The sequence below is a fragment of the Aptenodytes patagonicus genome, chromosome Z (genome assembly GCF_965638725.1).
Source record: "Aptenodytes patagonicus chromosome Z, bAptPat1.pri.cur, whole genome shotgun sequence".
Taxonomy (NCBI): domain Eukaryota; kingdom Metazoa; phylum Chordata; class Aves; order Sphenisciformes; family Spheniscidae; genus Aptenodytes; species Aptenodytes patagonicus.
This window is the reverse complement of record NC_134982.1, coordinates 28,849,759-28,875,258: the sequence shown is the minus strand read 5'-3', so window position 1 is coordinate 28,875,258 and position 25,500 is coordinate 28,849,759. Positions and strand designations below refer to the sequence as shown.

Here is a 25,500-nt window from a genome sequence, read left to right as displayed (position 1 = left end):
TTTTCATACACTTAAATCTTGCTGAGTTTTTTGGAATAGAGGCTGCCTAAAAGGTCTCCAGAGACAAGGGCAGTTGTATGGTGGTGCTCCCTATGCTGGTTGCATTCACAGTCCTGAATTCAGCACAAAACTACACTCCTGGTCTTTAGAGGGCCCTCTGCCCTGTTCCTGGTTCTTGCCATCTCATAGTCATTTGCTTTTCCATCAGGCGTAGTCTCCTGACTCTGCTGGCTTGAACGTCTCCCTGTCCTCTGTATAGTCATGGCTGTTAGGAAGTTTCTTTCTCTACCAGCCAGGTTAGCTTTTGGAAAGCTCCACCTCAGCCTCCTCAGCCCTCCCCACATATCTCCTTTCAGTCATTCTGCTTATTTAATCCTCCCTTTGGACTCCTTTCTCATCCATAGGAGGGAAGTGTGACAGACAAGTAAATCTTCAGCAATTGTCACTTCTCCTCTGGCAAGAATAAGGGCTGACAACCTGGCCTTTTCCCATGGCTGAGCAAACTAGAACCTATGGGCTACACGTTTGCCAGTAAATTAATCCACTAATCCATTGTGCTTAACTGTTACAACAGGTCTAGGCATAACTTCTGCCAGGGCAAATTCACATTCTCCTAAATATTCCTGATTTGTATACATTATTGATTGATTAGCAGGTTCTGTTCTTGTAACGGGATGTTTTACCTTTGTTGCATACTTTCCAACAGAAATGATCTGTCTCAATTCACTGATCAAAAACTGATCACAACCTGCAGAAGGCAAAACCTGCTGTGGTTGAAGTCAGCAAAGTGCAATGCCATGCAGCTTGCTCTGTTTGTGTAAGTCACTCCAACGCCCAGCATCAATCAAGAGGTGAAAGTTGCTGACAAAGGCCACCTTTCATAAATGTTTCCTCATCCCACCACTTTCTCAGCCCTTTCTTTCTCTGGGAAACAAGCAGCCTTTTCGCTCTGCTCCCAAATTCTCCCAGAAAGTGCCTAACAAAGTCCCACCTTCCCTTTGGAGCACATCATGTTCCCCAGCACCTTCTGGTGGCCAAAACAGTCAAAAAGTTATGAAACTCATCCTTCCATTATTCACAGGGCAGAGCATACAGAGGTCACAGAGCATCCCCTCTGCACGACCCCATCATGTCCTGCAGCAGCAGTCACATCCAGCCCAAACTCCTCCTTGCTGACAGCAGGTACAGTCAAGCAGTACTAACCACTCTTTAGCCAAGGCTATTCAATACTCCATCATGAACTGGACACAAAACATGAGCCTATTCAAAGCATGTAAGCATGTTTTCAGCATTTAGAAAAAGCAGACATGAGGCATCAGGTAAAGAAAAATTCCCTGTCTTGGAAAAGGGGGATATTTGTGAAGGCTACTCCAGAAAATTGCCTCTAAAACATAAAGAAAGAGGTCCAAAGAAAAAGAAAAGGCTTCTCTAGGCTTTTGTTTGCTTATGTATCAGTGTGACCTTTCAAGTTAGCTGTGCATCTACCTAGTTGTATATCCTTAGGAGGGTCTCTTAAGCACTGAATTTCAGTTCCCAGCCACACTCAGCCATCACTTGGTGTTTCCCAAGTAACTCTATCTCCATGGAAACACAGGGGGGAATGCCTGAGACTTGTTCTCTGTAATGTTGTTAACAATTAACATTTAAAGGCAATAGTATGATACAAACAAGATAATTTGATTAAATTAGAGTGAGTTATGGTTGCCTCCAGATGGCAGAGACTTCTTCTCATCCTTTAGAGATTATATAAGAACAGTCAGTTACTTCCACCCTTTTAATCTTCATAACCAAAAATGAACAATTTTCACTTTATTCTACTGGATGTACATTTAAGATTTTTAGCAATAACAGTTAGACCTTGAATCTCATTGGCTTTGCAGTCAGGAACGAGTCCTGACCAGAGAACATGGGTTTGCATAATGCTACGTTTTCACAGTGTGCAGACACTCCTGTAGATTTAAAAACGTATGTATTTTGGGAAGAAATAGCAGCATAAGAGGTTTTCAAGTTTCTCAAAATAATAAAGACCAATTTTTAAATTAATTTAAATGCCAAATTCAACATCAGCAGCAAGTTGGAGACTATTATATTGGAGGCAGAGAGATTCCAGTTCCTGAACACCTCCAGCAGGGCTGTTGAACAAAAGGCACCCTGTTGGGAAGACTGCAGAGAGGCTGTGTATGATCAAAGTGCGATTGAATGTGCATTGATCAGATACACCTAGCAGCTCTCTACAGCTCATTAATCCCTTTGTAGCTATGGTCTATATCACTGTGATCACATTTTTTTAATGCAAAGAGAAAAATGTGAACATCTTAGACTATTTTAAGCATGTTTTTTGAACAGTGGGTATGTTGAAGAAATAACATTCAACTTTTTGGTTGAAAATAATTATTTTTTGAAACTGTGGGGGGACAAAAGCAATAGGTGGAAGGTTGTGGCTACAATTCATGGAAGAAGGGAACAAAGATAAATCTGAGTCTTGAATCTGCAAAGACTGTTCCCTAGAAAATTCTCCCTGTCCTGGAGATCTCTTTACCCACATAGACCTGTTTGAGAGAATACTTGTGGACAATGGCCACAGTCAAGGCAAACTCCTCATTTTTCCAGGTTGTTTTTTTTTTCAGGAGTATTGTTGGAAGTGTTCACTCAATGCCAGCACCACAGTCAAGACAAAACACAAGCAACTAGTTCTCTCTTTCTGATCTATAACACAGGTTAACTAATCCACTTTTTAATTTACCAGTAAACCAGCAGTTAACTATCTGACAGCCTGTCCTGCCTTCATGGCAAACTGTTTTCGTAGCTTTGGTTTGATGATTTAGCTAATAACATGTGGAGGCTGAGCAGCACTTTTTCCTTCCAGATCCTTACAGAAATATAAGGTATTTGGCTACAACTATCCAGTTAAAGAAAAACAATCTTTTGATCTTAAAAATCCCAACAGCACCATTGTTGCCACCCTCCAGCTGCACAACAGTGTGCATGTGTTTTCTTGAGAGTGAGTCCAAAGCATAGGTACGGAGATCTGAAACACAACAAGATGGTTTAGGTCTGAAATCATTATTTTCATAAGGGCTGATGCCTTTGTTGATGATTTGCATTTCATCTCTACACATTGGGCTGGTGAAAAAAACATCTCTTCTACTCTCTGTGTCAAGCACAATTCACTATTTACTCACTTGCTAATAAACTTATTCCTCTTAACAAAGCCTCTCATACCATAATCTTAGAACTTGCAGCAACACCTTCTCCACCTACAATATATCAGTGCCATAACAATGCACTACTAGCAAGTTTTGTACTTTACTGGCTATAGGTCTATGTAAGTCCTGCTCTGTTTCAGACACCTATTTCCTACTTATTTCTTTGTGAGCACTATGTTACCAAAAAGATAAAGAATCAAGATCTCAGCTACTGGCAGAAAGGGACACTTACCAGCTAATAACAAGAAATGTTTTCCTTCCAAACCTTACATATTTTAATGTAATTCCTAGCCAACCCCCCACCCCACCCCAGAGATTATCTACCTTGTCCATTGGAAAAATATAGCCTGTCTATAAAATAACACTGATTTCCAGGTGTCTGCCTTATCATAAAGAGACTGGTGCTTATTTTATTACATTCTGAAAATATGTTAAATGGTGGAGCAGCAGACTGTATCTCCGAAGCTTGTAGACATGGTTAATATATTCAGGGTTCATATAGTAAAAGTCCTGGTGACAGAAGATACAATACACGGAGTTTGTAATTTAATAGATACCGCCTGTTCCACAAGAGAGACTAAATTCAGCAGCTATATTACAATACATCATTCTCATTTTCTCATTTAGTACCAAATCTTGGTTAGATGGGTCATACTAGCCTCTACTAACTTATGCAAACCATACACATTCATTTTAAAAAACTTCAATAAAACATCCTTTTTACTATAATGCCATTTCAGCGGATGATTTAAAAAAGAGAAACATTTGCCTATTTTTAAAACACAGCTGAATTGAAAAGATGTAGTCAATGACCTGATGGGAGAGTGTGGAGGCATATCCGGACTCTTCAGAGCAGTGTCCAGTGACAGCACAAGAGGCAATGGGCACAAACTGAAATATAAGAAATTCCATTTAAACATAAGCAAAAACATTTTACTGTGAGGGTGGTAAAACACTGGCACAGGCTGCCCAGAGAAGTTGTAGCATCTCCATCCTTGGAGATGTCCAAACCTGACTGGACACGGCCCTGAGCAACCTGCTGTGGCTGACCCTGCTGGGAGCTGGGGCAGAGGTTGGACTGCACCATCTCCAGAGGCCCCTTCCAAATTCAGCCCTTCTGGGATCTGGTGATTGTGTCATGCTTGAACATGCTGGATAGACACCCATTTTCATCTCTCTGTACTAATAAAACAATAAAACTATTATATGTACCATTTTCCAGGTCCTGCATTCACACAGGTCCTGGGTTGAGGTACTCTGTCCCTTGCTGCAGGCTCAGGTGATAAATGAGGTGGAGGCAGAGCGTTTCCCTGAGTTGTGGCTGCTGGCAGACAAGGTAACTCTGAGACTGGTCACAGGCTGCTGTGGGAGAGGCAGTACTCAATCTAGGCGACTTCAAGAAAACCCCTTCGTATCCAGGAAAGCAAAGAGAAACTTCTCAGGAAGGTTAGTTATGCCACAGGTGCCTGCTGCAGCGTTTCTTGCAACTGCTCTGATGGATTTTATAAGGTGATTAATCCATGCAGGATGCTGAACTAGAGTAACAACTGTCTGCCCCAGCCTGATGGTAGCCCTAGTCTATGCGCCTGATCCCAAGATATGCTCAGTGCTAACAGCGCATTCACTGAGCACGTCTTCATCAGACGTGCTGCTGGTGTTCAGCAGCACCAGAGAATGGGTGGATCACTAGTTGTCACGGCCATAAGAACAGGAAGAAATAACTTTAAGACTTTTGCATCTAATTCTTCACAAATATTGTGAATTCTCAGATTGGGCTGTCAAGAACACTAAGTAGCTAGTCTCCTCCTATTTATTCAGAGAAGAAAAAGTAATGCCATTTCCCTCTCTGCCAATACAGTTCTTGGCAATTTGCTGGAAAGCATTTTACACATTTTTTTTAATGCACACACCACTGTTTAGACAGGGGAAATTTCAGTGAACACATATTAAGTTTCTGCATTTTATCCTGTATAGAAACTAATATAGAAATTAGCATTAGGAAAGAATGCTAAATAAATTCTAACAATGACAATCTAAAACTATTAAAATTGTACTGTTTATATGCTCAGGATTGGGATTTTCCAAGCCATCTTAGTTGCTTTCTGTCTATTGTGTTGTTCAAGCACCCTTAGGAATAGGTAATCTCTGTTTGTCACAGGAACAATCTTTTTGATGCCCTCAATAGAGAAAATAAAGAGTTTGGCCATCCCTCAACCCTTTATATCAGTACCCTGCAATGCTCCATTATGAAATTGTTTCCTGTTAGCATGGGCCTCAATCCTGCAACTGACGCATGCTAACATTATGGTCTCTGAATGAATCCACTGAACTCAACAGGAGTACTCAGGCTGTGTGAAGTTAAGCACACACAGACTTGCTCGCAGGGTAAAGGTTCTATCAGAGATGACAGGGGGAAAGCTAAGGCATTTTATAGGCTGGCTTGTGACCAGAATAGCTCAACTAAAATAGGAAAAAAAGTCTTTATCTAATTTGGAGATCAAAATGAATCCATTGTTTATTATTCCAACTAAGTTAAAAATTACTCTTACACCTTTTTATTTAAACTTTCTTGTTATGGGGCTTGACTGTACAATTGTCTAAACAGCCAGCTAGTTTACCTCTGAATTTATAAAGCCCATATCACAGTTTTTAATGGTTTTTTTTTTTAACCATAAATATTTTTCCTCCTTGCAACTTTGAAATGAGAGCAGGAGAGCAGGAGAAAGAAATTACTAGTTCTTCCAAGGACTGAAGTAGCTGTAGGGAGTGAGAAAACATGCCTCAGCTTATTGCCAGCTGCATTTGCAGTTATCTGAAGTTGAGCCTCAGCGTAGTCAGGATCCATGGCCCTGTCCTCAGTTTCTGGGGCTGCAATCAGCTCTGAGCCATCTGTCCACCAGGGCCAGCAATTACAGCAAGGCTGTTTCTCCCCATTTTCTGTCCGTGGTCCTGGGCAAGCAACGCCAAGAGGTAGCTTGACACAACCCTGAATGAGGCAGAGGCTTGAGGTGAGCGTGCCCTACCCTTTCCTGAAGGCGAGACGGACCATAGATACCCACAGGCTTTTGATCAATAAAGTAATATTTTATTATAGCATCAGATAAAAAAAGCTTTTGAATAGAAACACCCAAATGCACTGTGTGAGGTGAACAAAGTGGAGATGCTTGGACACAAACCCCATGTTTTCTTGGAGGAAGAGTGTGAGACAGAAAAATATGTATTTTTTCCTGCAGTCTTGCCCACTAGTCCAGCAACTGTGAGTGTTGAAGAAACCCCACAAAACCTCCTCTGGGTACCTAGGAAACTCTTCCTTTAGCACCTCAAAGGCTTTGCGTTAGGTCTGCTCCAACTGGAAAAAAGCTCCTGTATTTCTCAAGGTGCCGCAGTCACCACTTGTGCTATCAACACCTTCATCCCTGTCTCCTGGGCTGCATACCCAAAGCATCTCCCACAAGCAGCTGCTTTTTACCTGAGCAGATCTCCCTCCACCCTGCAGTGCCCACCTTGCTGCAATGCTATGTCCAGAAGGACACAAGCAGGTGAGTTCCCTGGCCGCTGCCAAGTCACACCTTGAAAAAAAGTTCCACTTTTGTATAGAAAACCAAGCAAACCAAATGTCCATCACAAGGATATTGGCAAAAAAAAATCTGCAAGAAACATCAGGTGAGGAAAGACACTTACCTACTCTGTGACTAAAGGGGTGGTATTTTCATCTGGGTGGGGAGGTGAGGAGAAGGGAATTGTTTCTATCGACTTGAATCGATTTGCTGAAAATGCGAAGTAGCTAATAAATCCCGACATAAAATACCCCCAGTAACAGGGAGGGTGTTTGGACACCCGCGAGCAGGGCGAGGCGGTCCCTGCGAGAGTGTCTGCACGCGCCCAACTGTTCCAGAACCCCGTTTGCAGGATCAAAGATGAAAGTCATGTTTCAGCTAAACAGAAGAGGACATACATCAGCACTGATGACTAACCCTTTTAAAGCTAACAAAACACTAGCTAACACAACACATTGGATCTTACCTTATGACATGAGTATTTTCAGGGTTTTTGCAAAGTTAACCAGAAACAGCTAGATATAGGCCTGTACCAAACAGGGTTGCAAACAGCTAATAGCTGCAAACCATGTGAAAAAGGGGCTAAAGCTCTGCTATTCAGGTAGAGCGAGACAAAGGCAGATCCTCTGCAGGATTATCAGGCCATGGGATACAGCTCCTGGATCACATTCAACAGCAATATGTAAGCAAATGCCGTCAAAAGCTTTTCACCTCCCTTCCTCCTAACGTCTGCAAGATCCGCTGCTTTCCCTGTCTAACTATATGGGCTGGAGCAACGGGTCTAGGAGGACTTTACGTAGGAACAGGCTGAAAGAGCAAAGATGGGGGTGAAGGAAAGTAAGGGCTAAGTTGGCATGGAAATGAAAGCTGGACCGCTATCCTGTGTGCCCAGGGACACTTCCACCAACCCACTCTCCATACTGGTAAGGATGCCGAGGAGCAGGGTAACATTTTGAGTCTGTGTAAATACTCTGCTACCAGCAGCTCCCCAAACCTGTCTGTTTCCTACCAGCACTCTTTAGCTAAAGAGTCTGCCTGAAAGAACTATTGTCCCTCACCACTATATAAAAAGCCAGCTCACTTGTGTTTACGTTGTAGTAAGTCCCCCCCTAGTTCTGTCAGTCCTGGGAGATATGTCTGTAAATAGTTTAACCCCTTCTCAAGCCAATTAACAACGTGAATGAGATGACAGGTTTTCACAGCCAGCCTCACAAAGCAGCCCGACATCTCGTTGACCAGCGCAGTGCATGCAGTGGCTCCAGGAGAAGGTGCCGGCAGACCTGAGGAGGTTCTGCTGTGACTCCTGTTGCACCCTTCAATAAATCCCCCGTGCACCGGCTTCCCAGCCCGAGACTGGGACTAAATATTTTTGCTCCCTCATGAACCTATTGTTGGGATGAAATGTGATGAGATATGTTGAAATCTCATGGAAAGAGCTGCAGATTTGTAAAATCTTAGTTTGTATTTGTGACTCTAGCTTATATAAATATATAATTGCAATTAAGTAACACAGTCAACCATAAACTTTACCTCTGAATCAGAGCATGGGCTATGACCCACAAATTCCGCACAGTGATTACAAAATATCTAATGAACTTCATCTAATACACAAGCGTTAAGTAATTTACTAAATGTCTGATAACATAAGAGTAGGATTAGGAGGGATCCTGGCAGAAATTCCAGTGGCTTTGCCTCCTTCACAGCTCCCCATCACTTCAGAGATAAAGATTATGGTTTCTAGGGTAACTAGACACACACACACAAAAAAAGGACACATTGTCTAATTTGGTTTCCTGAGACTGTCAGAGCATTGTCGGGCCAGAAGCATAGCCTAAACATGATTATGAAAGAGATTTGTGATTTATTTAACCACCGGTTTTAATTCCCAGTCATGCCTTATGTACCTTTTTTAGTTTTAAGGGTAATTCTCATATTTAAATGTAGTTTCTAACAAATAGTGACACTTCAAAATTCACAGACCATTATTAAAGACACACAGAGGACAGATGGTCCTGTTGTGTATGTGCATATGTTACCACTGAGGGAGTTTGTACTTTGCTTCATGCCACACCCACACATAAATGTAAAGATTTGAATAAACATATAATTTTCCTATGATACTTATGTTTCTGTATGGTTTATGTGCATACACATACACAGATGATAGACCAGATTACCATTTCAGATTGCAGCCTTCCACACTCTGTAGGGGAGTAAATTATGCAGGTCTTACAGAGGTGTAAGGGCCAAAAGCGATGATATGCCAGTAAAGCTGGGGACTAGTGATCCTTCAAAACAAAAGAGACTTAACTTTGTCTCATTCGGTATTTGCTAGCCAAGGGTATGGACACACTATGCGTTCCCACGCGGACACTTGAGTTGTCTCTTTGTGACAGAGCTCCGCTCCATTTTCTTTTTTTTTGAAAGCAGAAGAAGACACCACGCTGCCGCTGCAAAGCTCACAGGGCACTGCCACCTCCTACCTTCAGGCACACCAGCCGTTCTTCACCCACATGGGCACTCCTGCCCTCTTCTCTCTGCACTTCCGAAGTTTCATGTCACGGCATCTGAAGAAGCAGCGTGTCTCCACCTCTTCAGGACGCATCTTTTCCACTTATCAAGGGCCAGGTGACTCAGAGACAGCATTCCTTCCTCCACCTTCAGCAGCATTTAGGTCACTAATGCTGGATCAGACAACTTTCACCCAGTTATCCAGGACCTAAATGTGATGTTACTCGGACATCCCAGCTGGGATGACGGCAATATATTAAACCGCGCTCAGGAATGTTCCTAGGCACTGGAAGGCGATAGTCAGTTCTGCTAAATTGTTTGAGCAGCCCCTGCGTGGTTTTGGCCCATGCAAACTTGCACTCCTCTGGAGCGTTCCCAGGCAGGGTTCAGGAGCCAGAGCACTCCAGCAGCCACCCAAAGCAGCTTGCATGCAGCCACCCTGTCTTGCCAGGGGCTGCTCAAAGAGCTCATGGCTATTTTGCACCAGCTGGCCTCAGTGCCAGAGACCGTTCCCAGGCATGTTCAATTTACTAGTATAGACAGAGCCTTTGAGACTTTCCCAGGTCAGGGCTGATCAGCCAGGTATGCTTGATAAAGCCATACTCAATGCTGATGAGCTGATTCCTTTCTAATAATTCAAGGCATTTAGTATTCATACTTACCATGAATAGAGCCAATGCCTTGCAGGTGTCTATTTTACAGATTATCAGCTGTTTTAAATCTAAATGTAATCATCTATTTTAAATTCTCACCATAAATATCAGACCTCCAGTACAAGAAGTCTTCCACATTCAGAGCCAAGCAAAAGTGTTTGAATCCATGGCCAGATAAAAGTCCTCCAATAAGTAACCTGACGCCCTAAAATTACACCAGTGAGTCTCTCTACAGCAGTCTGTTCGTACCCAGTGCTGCTGTAAGCATCCAAGGCCCTGGTGAAATCCAAATAAAAAAAAACCCAACCCAGGTTACTGTCCAGCAAAGAACGTGCAATGAGCACTGTAACTGATTTGATCTTATCCTGTTCTGTGGGAAGTCTGATTTCTTCCAGTATCCTTCATATTTCAAGATTCTCCGAGACAAGTGTCCCACTCCCCCAGCCAAGACCGATTGCAAACGCCTCAAACACAGGTTAAGTGAGCAGTGCCGAGGCCTGAAAGTCACTTAATGCTGTGGCCCTGATGCTTTTGGGCAAATAAACACCCTGAAGAAACCTGTGACTTTCAGGGGGCAGCTGCAGGAATTTCAAGAGGTAGATTAGAAGATTTCAGAAAACTTAGTTCTTGCAGAAAGCAATACTTCCTGCGTGCAGCCACCCTGTCTTGCCTTGCCTTTCTCTATCTCTGCTAAACAACCACTACAATTTCATTTCCAGGGCCAGGAACCCAGGTGCTCAGTTACTCAAGTCATGCTGTACAGGCTAGTGATGGCAACTGAAGCATCAGCGTCCTCACTGCACTGTGCTGTAACCTGTGGACACCTCCTTCTCTTTTACTTCCTCCTTCAGAGCTGTATAGGCAAAGGGATGAGGTGGTAAGTAGTGAAACAACCCAAGCAAGGAAGAAAGGCCCTGTTCCTTTGCTCCAAAGCAACAGATGCACATTTGAGGAAAATCCTCTTCTAGGCTGGACAGCAGGTCAGTACATAGCAGACCTGAGCAACTGAACCTCCAGGGTGTGTGCATGAATGCCCCTGCATGATGTTATTTTAGATCTGGACAGTGGTCAGCAACACCATAAGGCCAGAGAGGTAAGCCAACATAGAAAATCAATAGTATTTAAAAAAAAACCAAACCACCCTGTATACACATAAAAATGTAAGTAAGCTTAAAAGATCGAAGAGTTTGGCTATATGCGTGCATTATATAGAACTGGAATGTTTTACACACAGCCAGCATTTTTTGCCTTGAGAATAATTAGGAAGGATTCGAGATGCCTAATTCCGCTTCTAAGTCGTATCAGGCACTAGCTAAACCGTACTGCATGCACCAACAAACTTGCATTTCCTGTTCTTAAATGTTTTGAGGCTCTCCAGTTTTAACTGCTGAACTTTGAGATACAGATCATAACAACAGCAGCAGAACAGAACAAAGGGAAGGGAAGCGCAAGGGAAGCAGAAGCTTAAACCAAAGCAGTAAACTACATGTTGTCGATGTGCTTTTATTAAAAGGACATGAAAAGGACATTATAAGGGATTCAAAGCATTTGGGGGTGGGGAGGGAGGGGAGGAAGAGACAACACTTGAAATAAATGTTCCGTGAAGAGAAAATCTCTAATAATTTATTGACCTTCAGTTTCACATTGTGAAAAAAATGCAAGTTTTACAAAACCTTAAGATGTAGTAGCAAACAAAAAGACACAACATAGACAATTTTACTTCTTCACTTGCACAGTTTTCTTTTAGCACGTGAACCACATCTTCAATAGCCAGGAAAGGGAACATTATTCTGCTCTAATCACTCTTATTCAGACAGGTGTCAGACCTAGAGAAAAGAGGCTGCACAATTATACCAGAAGAGGAAGGCTGTCCTTTGTTAAATGTTTCTACAGCAACCATCCTGCAAAATAAGAGGAACCTTCCCGTCTTATGCCAGGGTTTTTGTGTGCACTCTGCTGTGAACTGCATTTGCTTCAAAGTGTGGGGCGTTGTGCAGGACTGGAATGGTCAAGTAGCTAGCCAGGATTCCCACATCAATTCAAAGAGCGAGAGCCTAGCATAGCCCTGGCAGAGCCAGAGGCCCACCCTGACTTCAGCTTCCTTCAGCCTACACACAGGAATTAATCGAGGACTTAAAAGCAGACCACAACTTTGGAAACAGCTGCAGAAAATTCATCCCCCTTTCAGCAGTTGCACAGTGCTACAAAACAGATTTCATAAGCTAAGTAGTTAGATGCAGTGCAGCTTCACATCTGGACTCTAATCAGCTTGACGGAGAAAACAGGTCTCGAACCTATATGCCTTATTCAAACAAGGGGGCCCCTGGGGACCCGGTTCTTCGCTTCCTTGTACCTCCTGCAGTCACTAGCGCCTGGGGAGAGGACATGCAAAGCACAGGAAGTCTGATTGTATGGCTCCCTTCGCACTCCTGAGAGTGATCCACAAGATGAGAGGCAACAGCAATTCAAGGCTGTTTGCTTCAACAGGGCAACCTGTGCAAGTACAGGGATATAGAAAGGAGACCTACCCTACCTAAGATGTTTTCCTATTGCTTAAAAGCCATCTAAGAGAAAAGAATCAACGTGGGGCGGGAGGGGAGGGGGGAAGGCTGTGGGTTTAAACACTTGTTTAAACTATCATTTCAATAAATCAGTTTAACCAGAGGAACTATAACTGTTCACATCTAGCTGGGCCTCACACCTTAAAAAACTGCTAATGCCTTCGCTAATTAATCAACGTTCTCTCAGTATTCACAGAACTCCAAATACTCTATTTCTGAAATGTAAGGGTCTACTCCAAACAGCAAGTCAAATGTAAGGCAGCACAGAGAAACTTCAGTGACCAGTGTAAACACTTTCAGATGACAAAGCTTTCACAAATACAGCTACATCACTGTCACACAGAGAAAGGCAAGCATCACCAATGTGACTATTTTTGTTTTGCATGCAAGCATGCAGCTGTTTACTTATACCGCAGCACACACCAACCATGTTACTGAATGTGCCAGTTAAGTTGGGCTCCAGAAACATTTAGGAAAAAACACAATATAATACATGCTTCATGACAGGATCTGGCAAAGAAAGCACCTGTGAAACATAAGCTTCTGAAATCCAGAAGAAAAAGAGTTACTTCATCTCTGTCTCAAGACCAGACTGATAAGAAACAAATTTATTAAAAAAAAAAAAAAATCAAAGTTTGGTTTCTCAGGATTGTATCCGACGCTCCTGAGCAACCAAGTGCTCAAAGACACACCTGGCTAAGGAAAATAAAAGGCAGCAGAGTTTGAGGGCTACTTTTAAGATTAAGAGGTTTGAAATTCATTTTCTATCCCCATAAGAATTTTGCTAGAGCACTTGGGTCTTTGACACCTGGCCACTCAGATGATCATCTGAAATCCAGATGGATGAGGCAATCCAGTCAGTGCAAAATTGCTGCTTTTTTTTTTTTTTTTTTTTTTTAAAGACTTCATCACTAACCTAGCTTGAGGTTTTTTGTTTTTATTCTTGAATCACCATACTCCACTCATTCAGGTCAATGTGGCTATATTGTAGGTACCACTCCAACCCAATAAATAAATAAATAAAACTTTGGACAATTACTTCATCTGGGCTCGGTATCCAGAAGCTCTTCCACAGTATTTGCGTTGCAGTCAGGAAGCTGCACAAAGAGAGAGCTGCAAGAGATTTTGGCTATTTCCAGATTAGAAATTGAAAGGCATGACCAACAAATGAAATGTAGCAAGGACACCATCTACAAGACACACCACATGCAACCTGGGGAGCTGGTGGCCTGAGAAAGTGACCTCCATGGCTTCTTCCTTTAGTACGTGTGTAATTTAAGATCCTGCCTTGTAATCCTTCCATTTCCGACTGGGAAGCCACCCCTCCCTCCCACCTCCAATTGTTATCCAACAGTTTCTTTCTTTGTGCAGCAGAGCAAGTCAGCGATCACAAAATGTGCAAAACATACAATTCACACAAGCCCTTGCAACATGAAGACAATTGCAGGCATTGTTTCAGCATGCAAGCACTGAACAATAAATAACTATATCTACAACAAGTAACATAACAGGAATGGGACAGTTTGAATTACTTATAAATACAGGGAGGAAAGGGAACAAGGAGCATTTGGAGCATGTCATTCGTTCCCCACTGTTGCAAAAACGTTTCACCACTGGACTGTTCCATATCAAGCGGAAGGTCACTCACTGCACATAGGACAATGCAACGTGGGACCTAAGAGATGCTGCAGGCACTGCCCACAGACAAGCACGCTCCGGTTAGCAGAGTTCATCAGCAATACTGCTGCATCTTCATCCACAGTGGCATCTCGCTGTTTCAGACCTGGCCTGCTTTCCCCTGCAGCTGGTGCTGGCACTTCAAACCACCACAAAGAGAGGCGACAACCATTTCAAATTTCACATACAAACAGTGGAGTCCATGGAAATCGAGTGCTGTGTGCTGCACAGCTCAGAGAAGTCTCTTCTTTTTCTCCTTTGAAGGACTGATTAATTTTGGCATTAATCCACAATTACTAGCACAAGGACCAGATCATAGGTTCATCCATTCATATTTAAACCACGTGCTGAAGCACTGAAGACAGGTTTTTCTCCTCCCATTCCTTCATGTCTAGGTTAGATAATTTACAAGGTGCAGATGATTTTCTTCAAATGCAAGAGACGCTGAACAATTTTTCTTCATTAAAACTGTTTCTCCAGATCTGAGGTTCCAATGCTCTTCTCCAAATAAAGGAGTAAACTAAAAGCATGGGAAGGGGGGGGTGGGGGGGAGAAGAGAGAAAAGACTTGAAGGGGTTTGCTGAGACAATGTACCATAAGGTTTTTGTTAGACGTCAAAGAAAATCTAAAAGCTATGCTCAGGATACAATCCAGTTGATGGGCTTCCCCACCCTCCCACCACCTCAGTGGGCCTGTGCAACAGCCAACTACTGATAAATATGCCAGCCAAGAACATGGTTATTTAGGGTCAGATTTTGCCTTTATTATTCTACTAGCCTTACTCTGTAAACCATCCTCCTGACCCCAGAACGACTGTTTAATTTTTTGGCTATAAATTCAGTCATTTGAAACCAAAATCAAACTGGCCCAGTACGGTTCAACATGATGGGCTCTGCATCCTGCATACTTCAACATTTCTATGTTCCCCCAAAATCTTAAAGCTTTGTGGATTTTTTTTAAGCCAGCATAACTTTGTGCGACTTCTCTTCCACAAAACCCCATATGAACACTTAGTGCCAAGAGTTTTTTTCTATCCCTGGGCCAAGGCAAAACTAAAGCAAAAGGGGAGGTGAAGGTGTCTCATCCCAATGCCTCCGTTCACCATGAAGAATTCTGAATTGAATTTATTCACAATATAGAAAGGGACATATAATCCCCTTACTTAAAACATATCTGCTATTCATTAGAGCAGAAGTCTGCCTCATTTCTTTTCACACAGCAATGCACCATGCATCAATAATTCCATCCTAGAGTCCTTCATAAAAATTGATTATTCAATGAGAAATTCAGCCTTTGGATGCTGAGATTGTGCTTTGCTTTTTCACTATGAAGCTGTATTAAAATGCCAGCTTCAAAACCATCATCAGCTCATCACAGTCATTTCTGACAGCACTGCTAGAATTTTAGGAGGCAAATCCTACATCATTACAATGCAAAGGAGCTCCAGTGAACTCACAGTTCATTTGAACATACCACATCTCTCTCAAGCTGTGATGTCTAAGAACAACAGGGAACACTCACAGGAAACACCACAGCCCACATAACAGCCCAGAGCATCAAGCCTCTTTGCAACTGCAGGCTTGAAACACGCTATCTTCATTATGTCTAAAAAAAGTCTCTGCACTTAGTGTTGATTAGTCTTTTCTAGACATTCTTCAGCGTAGCATGCCATTCTTCCCACTGAAACACACTATCAACACTGAAGCCAAAACAATGTTCCCTGTCATGGGATGAACTTTAAAAAAAAATTATAACCAATTCTGAAACAGAGAGGAAAAAAAATCCCCAACCTACTCAAAAGTCCCAAGTTGGAGGAACGGGACAAAGCAGACTGAAGTCTTCCTAAAAGCTGTCAGACTGGGGCCACACAGAGCCATGAAAACAGAGGGTAATCAGAAGTAATTTCCTTTTTGTCCCTCCCACCCACTGACAAAGCAGCAGGAGTCAGTAGAAAAAAAAACCCTACTTGCTGGATGAGCACACAGCATTGGAGAGATTTCAGTCTATGGCTGCGTTCAGCCCGTTATCTTGTGTGTTAGTGAAGCTAAAATAATGGCTTTTAACAAGATACTGCAGAGTAAAGGAAAGCTTTTTGCACCGTTATATTCTGAGGACTCTTTTTCAAAATAAAACACTCCCTCTCATGTACTGTAAACTTCAGAACAATTAAGTCAGTCTCAGAAGAATAAGTCAATATTTTTCTTGGCACAAACCTGAGTCCAGGCATTCAGTACTGCTGCTCTGATAACACTGAGAACTGCTGAAAGTCAGTAGTAATAGAAATTAACTGAAGATGTCAAGACATTCCCAGTTAGGGAGGAAGCCACCGCACAGAAATCAGGGCTTCCATCTGCTGGCTGTTGAGGGGTGCAATTACTACCAGCACCCAGGATCTGGTTAAGTCTCAAGCTTTCCCACCTGAGACAAGAGCAGCTCATGGCACAACACAGCACAATTTCACACTAGATTTCTACACTGACCTGCTGCTTTGCACAGGCCCAACCTCGTACTCTTTACTCAATCAAAGCTCCCAGTCGGCTGAAAGACAACTACAAGATGAATCCTCAGTGTACCACAGAGAAAGGAATTTCACGACTACCCTACATTTCTAGGTATATACTTCCATCTACCCTGCTTCAAAGACATTTGGGTTTCGTGTTTACTGCAAGAGTCAGGCAAATGCCTCTAGCTGCAAAAGACACCAGAAGAAGAATATGATCTGTCCCAAACAGAAGAACCTAGGGAAGTCTTTATACACAAGGTATTCTTCCTATTTTCTGGAGAACCTCCATCAGTCTGGACATCCTTTTAGATGCAAAGGCAGAGCTCATTTAATTACTGCAACTGTATTTGCCTAGTTCCTTCTAACCTGCCTGCCTTCATGGTTACACTATATACTGTTCAAATCCAAAAAAGAAACTACCACTCACAGGGCATGGATTATTTAGGATTAAGCATGCCACTATATTTGTTTGGTTGGCTGGTGGTAACTGTGATTCTGTACTGAAGTCTCAAGGGGGGAGCGGGGGAAAAGAGCAACACAACATGAACGGGAGTCTGCCAGATTTGTTGCAAAATACACAGCCTAATAGTTCTGGAAAAGTCTGTGGCTTATTTTAAGTGATGTATCTCTAGAAAAGATAAAAATGAGGATAAATTAGTAATAGTTGAAGTAACAGTTAGTAGTTAGCAAGAAAAAACAGATTTGAAAAATAATGTGTAGGTACCCATATTTTTTAGCGAGTTTTTTCATGAACCTTTTCTCCCCTCCTCCTAAAAATCAGAAATTCACAACAACCAAAACAAGCAAGGCCAAATTCAGACTTGCTTGTGAGAAGATACAATGCTGAAGTTGCACCTGGTAAGAGCTTGGCCCATTATGTATAATTAAATTGTTTTGGAACAGTGTGTGCTATAGACTGGTAATTATTTCAGCCAGCAATACTAATTATATGTCTTCCCGACACTATATCTAGTCCAACATATATGACCATAACTATTTTGAAAAATCTGTATTTTAAAGTATATCAAAGGAGCAAATGCAACCTTAGCCCATGCAGGTGCAACCATCCTGTCTAGGTGAGATGGAAAATTAGGCCTGAAGTGCCTGTAAAACACCTTTCATATGACAGCAAGTTTCCTCAAAGGCTGTCTGCATGGAGAAAGCATGCTCTCTGCCTGGAAATTCAAGTGAATTCACTACCAGGCTTCAGATCAGAATTTACAGTATATTTTTTGGGCACTGTTACTGGATATATGGAGTGACCTGGCCTCTGTCGTCAGGAGAATGGCACCAAACCCTTGTTCGGCAGGTGTTTTAGTCTCTAAATGCAGAGCAGGATTCAATTTCCAAATTATCTGCACTTCCACACAAGTAAAGGACTGAGATGTTTTCAACATCTAAATCATGCAGGAAAAGGCCTCGTAAAGAGAAGTGGCTGCAAGATATGCGGCAAACTACTTCCAGCATCTGGCTTTGTCACACACATGGTGCCCGGCTTACAATAGCCCGTGAATATATGTGCCTCAGTTACTCCAGCTGTAAAATTGGGTCGAATATACTCACCCTCCTCAGAGCTGCTGCTGAAAAGCTTTGTGAAAAGCATTATTACAGTGGAATTCAAAGGTACTATTTCTTACCTGATAATTTGTAATTGCAACATACACACAATTATGAGGGGAGGTGCTTCCATGTGCTGACAAATGCCGTGGGAATTAACGAATAGGGCACAGTTGTTATGCTGTTCCATACATCTAATGTGGGATCGTAGCAGTCCAACGTTTTGCACCTCTGAATGCCAAAGTAGCCTCCAACCACATACAATTTGTTTCCAGATGCCACTGCGTGGCAGCTCATTCGCTTAGCTGTCACATCTCCCACCTTAGTCCACTGGTATGTCTCACTGTTGAATTTATAAGCAGAGCACGCAGAGAATTCAGTATCTCCGCCCATAATAAAAATCTGGTTACCCAGAACAGCTGCAGCTGTGTAGCGCCAGGGCTGGGGGCAGGTGGCTGGTACTGTCCATCTGTTTTCACACTGATCGTAGCACTGAACTTTGGGCAGCTTGTCATGGCTAACGCTGGTACCTCCAAAAGCAAACAGCTTAAGCTTTGCGCTGACTACAGCTGCATTGCTTACTCCCTCTCGCAGTGGGGCAACCATGGTCCATTTGTTGGTCACGGGGTCATATTGTTCTACTTGCTTTAAGGATACTGAAGGGGAAGCTGGAAGGCAACCAGTTGCTGCAGTGTGTCCTCCTACTACATACAAACAGTGCTTAAGTTCAGCAGAGCCATGCCCAAACCTAGCTACCAGCATGGGAGCAGCCTTCGACCACTCCTCGTGAAGGGTGTCATACACCCACACGTCTTTGGAGACTCCGTTTTCTGACCCTCGTCCCCCGGTGATATACACTTTGCAGCCTATGGCACAAGCACTGAACTCTTTCCGTGGACTTGGTATGTCGGCCTTTGGAATGATCTCCTTTGCCTTTTGGTCCACCAGGTACAGCTTGTCACACATAAAGGTTTGGCCACCCAAAAGAAAAAGCGAATGGCCAGTTTTACGGGGTCTGGCACACAAACTAGTGACCACTCCATCATTCTGTAAGATCTTTAACTTGCATCTTATCGATTCTTCTACAATCTCTTTGCTCTTCCTTTGTTTGGTGATAAGTTCTTCCATGGCCACATTCTCCATAAGGTATATGGCTGGCAAGAGCGCCAGTCTCACCGTCTGCAATAGCTCGGGCAGATAACAGTGACGCTTACTCAGGTCATAGCTGACCCAGTTGATAGCTGATTCATATACCAGCCTTTCATCTTCAGTTTCTAATTCTTCACTGGAAAGGAGCTGCACTACCATGTCTTTTGGCAGCTGGAGGAAGTCTTCACTTTTACTGATACTCTGGAAGTTGCTCAGGCACATCCTCCAAGAGAGTTCGTACAGCTTGGTGCACTGGTGAGCATCTGACAGCAGCAGCATGCCGAGACAGTTGGTGGGATGAAGGTTCTTCTCCAGAAACTCTGCACAAGCATCCCGAATGTCCTGAAACTCCAGCATGTCGCCGGCCTCCAGCAGCGACTCTGCGTTCTCCTCATTGATGATAACCCTGGAGGAATATGCGTAGTCCAGAAGAAGCTCCAAGACTTCCGGGTGAATTGAATTATGAAAGTTGACTTCACTGTCCTGGCTCTCCTTCAGTCCTCCACTGAACATTGCTTCGAAATAGCGGCTACAAGCAGCTAGAACGGCTCTGTGGCAGGGGAACGACCTGTTCCCAGCATGGAGAAGTACATCTGTAAAGAGACGCTGCTGACGCAGAAGGTTCAGGTGAGTAAGGACACTATCAGCATAGGATGACTTGTGGAACAAGTATATGTTTATGGAGCCAGTACTGGCCCTAGATTTGCGATTTTCATGCATGCTGACTGACATTTTCTTTCACACCTATAAACAAAGAAAAAAATTTGTAAGATTAATGAGACAGTTAAATTCATTATTATTTTTACATACCAAAAAGTGTATCTATTATTCACTATAAGATGGGGAAAAAAAGCCTTAATTTATAGATGAGTGGACAGAGAATTGCATCTACCTTTGGCATGTGTTCGGTTTTTTGTAAGATGAGTTTCATAAATGACATATTCTAAATTTGTTGCCCAAGAGCAGGTTTATCTTGGGAAACCTGATCTCCAACTTTCACAGCAATACAGTAAGCAAGTAAGTCGGAGGAGAAAGAAAAGGAACCAGGACTGATTTTCTCACCCTTCCCCAACCAAGACCAGCTGATTCATTACATATGTACACATGCACATGCTTGAAACATTCTCCTGTACTGAATCATAGCAGGAAGAGCTACCAGACAGAATACCTAAGGAATGTCAAAAGCTGCACGGGGAACAAAAACCTACTAATCCCATTAGGAAGCTTCCCTTTGGTATAATGATTCCATATGCAACCACAGAGAATGAAAAAAGGGAACTTTAAAATAAAAACCTAACAACAATCATAAATTTACACTTGCGAAATCTTTGAAAAAATACGACGAGTGAGTTTTAGAGTTTACATCTTGAACTCTGCCAGCGGCCACCTGTTATAGTGATATAGCATATACACAGGCAGAGTCAGCAGAAAAATGTGTTTTGACCATCAACTGAAGTCACCGAGGCATCGCCTCTGAAGCTACCTCGAGAGTCAGGTACTCAGAGCACAAGCCATTGGTTCATTTTGAGGTTTGGAGGAGACAAAACACAAGACATATCCTATTCTACCCTGCTCCTAACAAACACAATGCTGTTTGGTCCCTGTTTGGAGGTGAACGTTACTGTTATCTGCCATGATATGCAGGTCTATGTACAATTACAGCAACAAGTTTCCAGATTTAATTAAGAGTCAAGCCAAAACAGTATGGTGTATAGGGAAAGGGTGGAATATTGGCAGCCACATAAAGCTAATGGCCAAAAAAACAACAGTGCAAGTAATAGGAGGTGAAGCATACAGAGCCCAGTGCAAGCTGTGGCTGTGACCACTACCGTAATAATCTCACTTCCCTCCCTCCAAACTGCAGAGGAAGCTTGAAGAAAGAAGAGAACCAAACTTCCCTAATTACTATGACATTCACATGCCCAGAGTCCCTTTTACTGCATCTTCAAATAAGGAATGGGGCAAAACCCTACCTGAGAAGCACCCAGTGCTCAAAGTCAGAGCATGACCTGGGGCCACTTGTGTAGGTTTTTAATGTGGATATACTTCCCTCTCTCACAGACTTGAACATTTTCGTATTACTAAGCATGTTTAAGCAGTACAGAACTGTACAACTCTATTCCCACTTTTCATGCTTCAAGATGACACAAGAGCTTTACAAACCTCAAAAAAAAAAAAGCATTTTAAAATAAATACATGTATTTTTCTAGATTCATATGACCAGAACCTTCAACAAAATCAAAACCATATATGATTAATTTGGGCAGCAGACTCCATTTCAGAACAACCGATTTGTGTATATGGATTATACAACACCTGCAGATTAACTGCAGCATAGCCAGTACCATCCTCCTCACTAGCTGTGCTAATGTACAGAATAATTGATTTGTCATATCAGACAGCAAGTTTGTGATACACCTTTCCCTTCAGTCACAGCAAAAAAGCCCCCCAAACCAACATCAATTAAGGAACAAAGAGATGCCTTACTACAAAAGTACCATAGCGCATTTCCTTTAATCTGGAATATGACTTCCTGATGAAACTTAACTGGGATTGAAAAGAACAAGCAACACAGCTCAGTATATAGTGCTCAATCCAAAATCCTCCAAAACAGGGAGGAATCCTTCCCATGAGAGCCACAGGGCAGAGTATCTGTCTCACTCTACCATGCGAAAGTTTGGAAAGTTATTTTACCAATGCTCCCTAGATCAACCTATTAAATGCACTAAGCACAGAACAACTTAAGGAGGCTGGTACGTCTTCACAACACAAATCCTTTTACAAGGAAAATTAAATTACCTTTAATGCAACTGTATTGTCTGGCAAATAAAGACTCAGATGGCATTCAAGCATCCTGAGCACTAATCTCAGACTAAAATTACCCACTTAATCTATAGCCAGAAAGATTATACTGACCATATACAGGTTGAAGCCTGCTGGAACTGAAGGATTACAGAAAGGGTCATGGCTTGAAATACTAGTACATAAACAGTTTGGAGACACAGATGGGAAGGTAAACCCTTCACTGGCAAACCACCCCCTGCAAAATTTTAAAACTTTTCCAGGCACTTTACCATTTTAAATGCTATTATGATGCAGTGCAAAGCATTCACTGGATTTCTACAGATTGGCTTTCCTCACACTGAGGACCTACTCTGCAAGGTTTCCTTGCCAGGGAGCAGGACAGGAGTTAGCACCCACTGATCAGAAATAATAGAGTCATCAGGATATGAAGATGCTCATTGCCCCCCTGCTCTCCATCCCAGTTAAGTGAATGTGTAGACACCACAGTCTAGGCATGTCAGGACCTCTATGGAAACACAGTTCCTCTCCTTTCCCCCCACATATAGGGGGAATTCAGAGCGTACTGAAAACTTTCTTTTATCATGCACACAAAGTTCAGAAATAGGGCAGGTAAAACTCACGTCAGAGGCCGCAAATGTGGGCATTCAGATCTTTCAGCGGGCTCTGTACTCCTGCAAGCGCCACCTGCTCAGCATTATTCAGAATGAGCCCATAACCACAACAAAATAGAGGAAAACATAAAAAACCCACCCTGCAATTATGTGTACGTTGGAGGCTAGTGAGCTACAGACCATATGCAGAGGGGAGGAACAGATCACTGCATGTTACCCAAGCCCACCCACAGCCATAGTAACCAACACTGCTGTAAAAAAAAAAAAAAAAAAGAAATTGTAAGAGCCACTCTCAAACAGCTACCGAATAAGGCACTCAGCATTTCACCCCACTAAAACAGAAGACTTGGTCTTTCAGTGAGCAATGCCATTTCTTACAAAGTGCTTGCAGATTTCACATATGCTGGTCTTTAACTGTTACAGTAACATTGCCTTTATCACCACAATGTCATCTATTGAGAAGAATTCAAAGTATGCCAATTCACATTTAAGATAAGCTAACATATTTCCCCAAACAGAACAAAGATACATATCTATACATATCTTTTTCCTCCACTGTGGTTGCTGAGATGAGTTCACACATGGACCAGTCGAACAAACACCCTTACAAGCAATTATCGTAATTTATTAACAGGCGGTGTTTCTGTAAACATGTCCTTTCGTAGTTTCTAACAATTAGCTCAGTCCAGAATCTTACAAGATTATTAAAATGTATAAATGACATCTGTGATTTCTCTATTTGGTGTTGGAAGTTATGGAAGCCTCAAATACTTCAGCAGAGGTAATTTACAGTCAGCGAGCAAATGTTGATCTTGAATAATATGACTCAACTCCCTTCAGGCATTTTTTCCTTAGAAATAATAATATTTGTATGTAAAAGACAAGAAGTGGTCAGTAAATTATAGATATAGATTTTATCTAGGAACAGAGGTTGAACCAAGACTTTGATTTATAATTGCACTTCAACAGGCTCCTTGTCACAGCAGCCCAGTAGTAAACACGACTTTAAGACTAAACAACAGACTCCCTGCCCTACTTCTTAACAGCTCTGCAGCATGCAGGTCTCAGCCTAAATCAAATGAAAAATTAAGTATTTTCAAATTAGTGACACATCCCTGCTGTAGGCTCATTTTCATATGACTCTGTAATTACATGGTGGTGGTGGTGGTTGCGTTTTTGTTTAGAATCAGTGAAACAGCTGAAGGAGAGGAAATCTGCTAAACATCCCATCGATTTAACTAACACCGCTTTCAATTACTAAATCTGCAGGGATACTATCAGTTTTGCAGAGCCAAATCCTGACCCTACCTAAAGTCCTCTAGCACAAACTCAGTGGCTTCCTAGAACCTGCAGCTAGACGGAAAGCAGAACACGCTGCTCCTGCTAGGAATGCACTACTGCTCGCCACATGCAGACAAAGAAACCCAACTCAAAATTCGCCCCAGTTCACTCCATCGTAACGCCTAAACAACTCCGTCTCAGAAAAGAAACTTGCTGGGTTTCTTCCCAATCTGATGAAGAAACAGTATGAGAAGTTAAAACGCATTTGGTTTCCTTTATAGAGCAATAACCACGTGCAAAAGTTTCTGTACCAGCGCAGGGAGAGCAGCGCCGCAGCCAGCTCCGGGAACAGCGAGGCGCTCGCTCATTCCCCTGCCCCGCCTCACGCCCGCTGAGGGATGCTCCGGCCCTCCCGGGGAGCCGAGGAGGAAGCTGAAGCACACCTGGGGAGGCTAGCAGCCTTCCTAACAGGAGCCGGCACTTTCCGAAGACAGACGCATACCGGAGACACTTAACAGCTACCGCAGATGGCTACCCACCAGCCGCCCAGAGCCCCGCTGCCTGCAGAAGGGGCGACGGTCCCTGGCGCTCCAGGCAGAGCGGAGGAGGGCCGGGCTCCGGCTGTGCCGGAGAACGGCAGGGCAGCCCGGCTCCAGCCGGCGCGGCCCCGCAGCAGAGCCCCGCGGGCGCGGACTTAGCCGCGCTGCAGGCAGCGCAGACTCATGCGGCGCCGGCCCCGAGCATGCGGCAGCTCTTCCTCCCAGCTCGGCCCCCGCCGCCCGGCTCGCCGCCGTGCGCACGGCGAGCGGGGCCGCCCCCCGCCCCGCGGACCCGCGCTGCCCACCCGCCTCCCCACCGCGGCCGGCGCTGCAACAGGTCGGAGGGCACCGACTTACTGCAGCGGCTCCCGGGCGAGCGCGGACGTCCGTGTGCCTCCGCGGGCGGCGCAGCGCCGCGCATGGGAGGGGAGCGCGGCTGCCGGCTCGGCTCGGCGCGGCGATCCCGCGGAGGGGCGGCCAGGCAGGCTGCGCTGCCGGGAGCCGCGCAGCGCCGGGCGGAGGTGGTGCCGCTGGCGGGAGGCGGGCCGCGGAAGGAGGGCGGGAGGTAGGAAAGAGGGACGGAAAGAAAGGGAGAAGGGGGTGGCTGCTGCTGGCACCACCGGCCGCAGCTCTGCCCCGGCGGCGGCGCGGAGAAGGGGTATATGGGCTGGGGGGCGGGGGGAGCGTTTATGCAAAGCGGGTGAGTGACAGGCGGGGGAGGGGCGGGAGGACGCGGGCAGCGCTTTCACATGGGTTGCCGTCCCAGCCGGCGGCAGGGAAGGTACAAAGGTGCCCCCGCGCCGCCCCGCCGGGGGCTGCAGGACGGCCTCCCCTGCCCGCGGGCCGGGCCGAGCCGAGCCGGTGTGGTGTGGTGGCCCCCGCGGGGTTAG

General features: G+C 43.9%; 1 protein-coding gene across 1 annotated transcript; it reads right to left on the bottom strand.

Moving 5' to 3' along the window:
* Window positions 1–11,523: 11,523 nt before the first annotated feature.
* ENC1 (ectodermal-neural cortex 1) lies at window positions 11,524–25,060 on the bottom strand. The gene is made up of 3 exons (XM_076362210.1): window positions 24,968–25,060; window positions 18,306–20,118; window positions 11,524–14,685 (listed from the first exon to the last, which is right to left on the bottom strand). Exon 2 carries the CDS (start codon window positions 20,104–20,106, stop codon window positions 18,337–18,339), a length of 1,770 nt encoding a protein of 589 aa, XP_076218325.1. The 5' UTR covers window positions 20,107–20,118; window positions 24,968–25,060; the 3' UTR covers window positions 11,524–14,685; window positions 18,306–18,336.
* Window positions 25,061–25,500: the final 440 nt, after the last annotated feature.

Excerpts from the sequence above, each read along its gene's own strand:
- ENC1 (XM_076362210.1), bottom strand. The coding sequence starts at position 20,106 with ATGTCAGTCAGCATGCATGAAAATCGCAAATCTAGGGCCAGTACTGGC.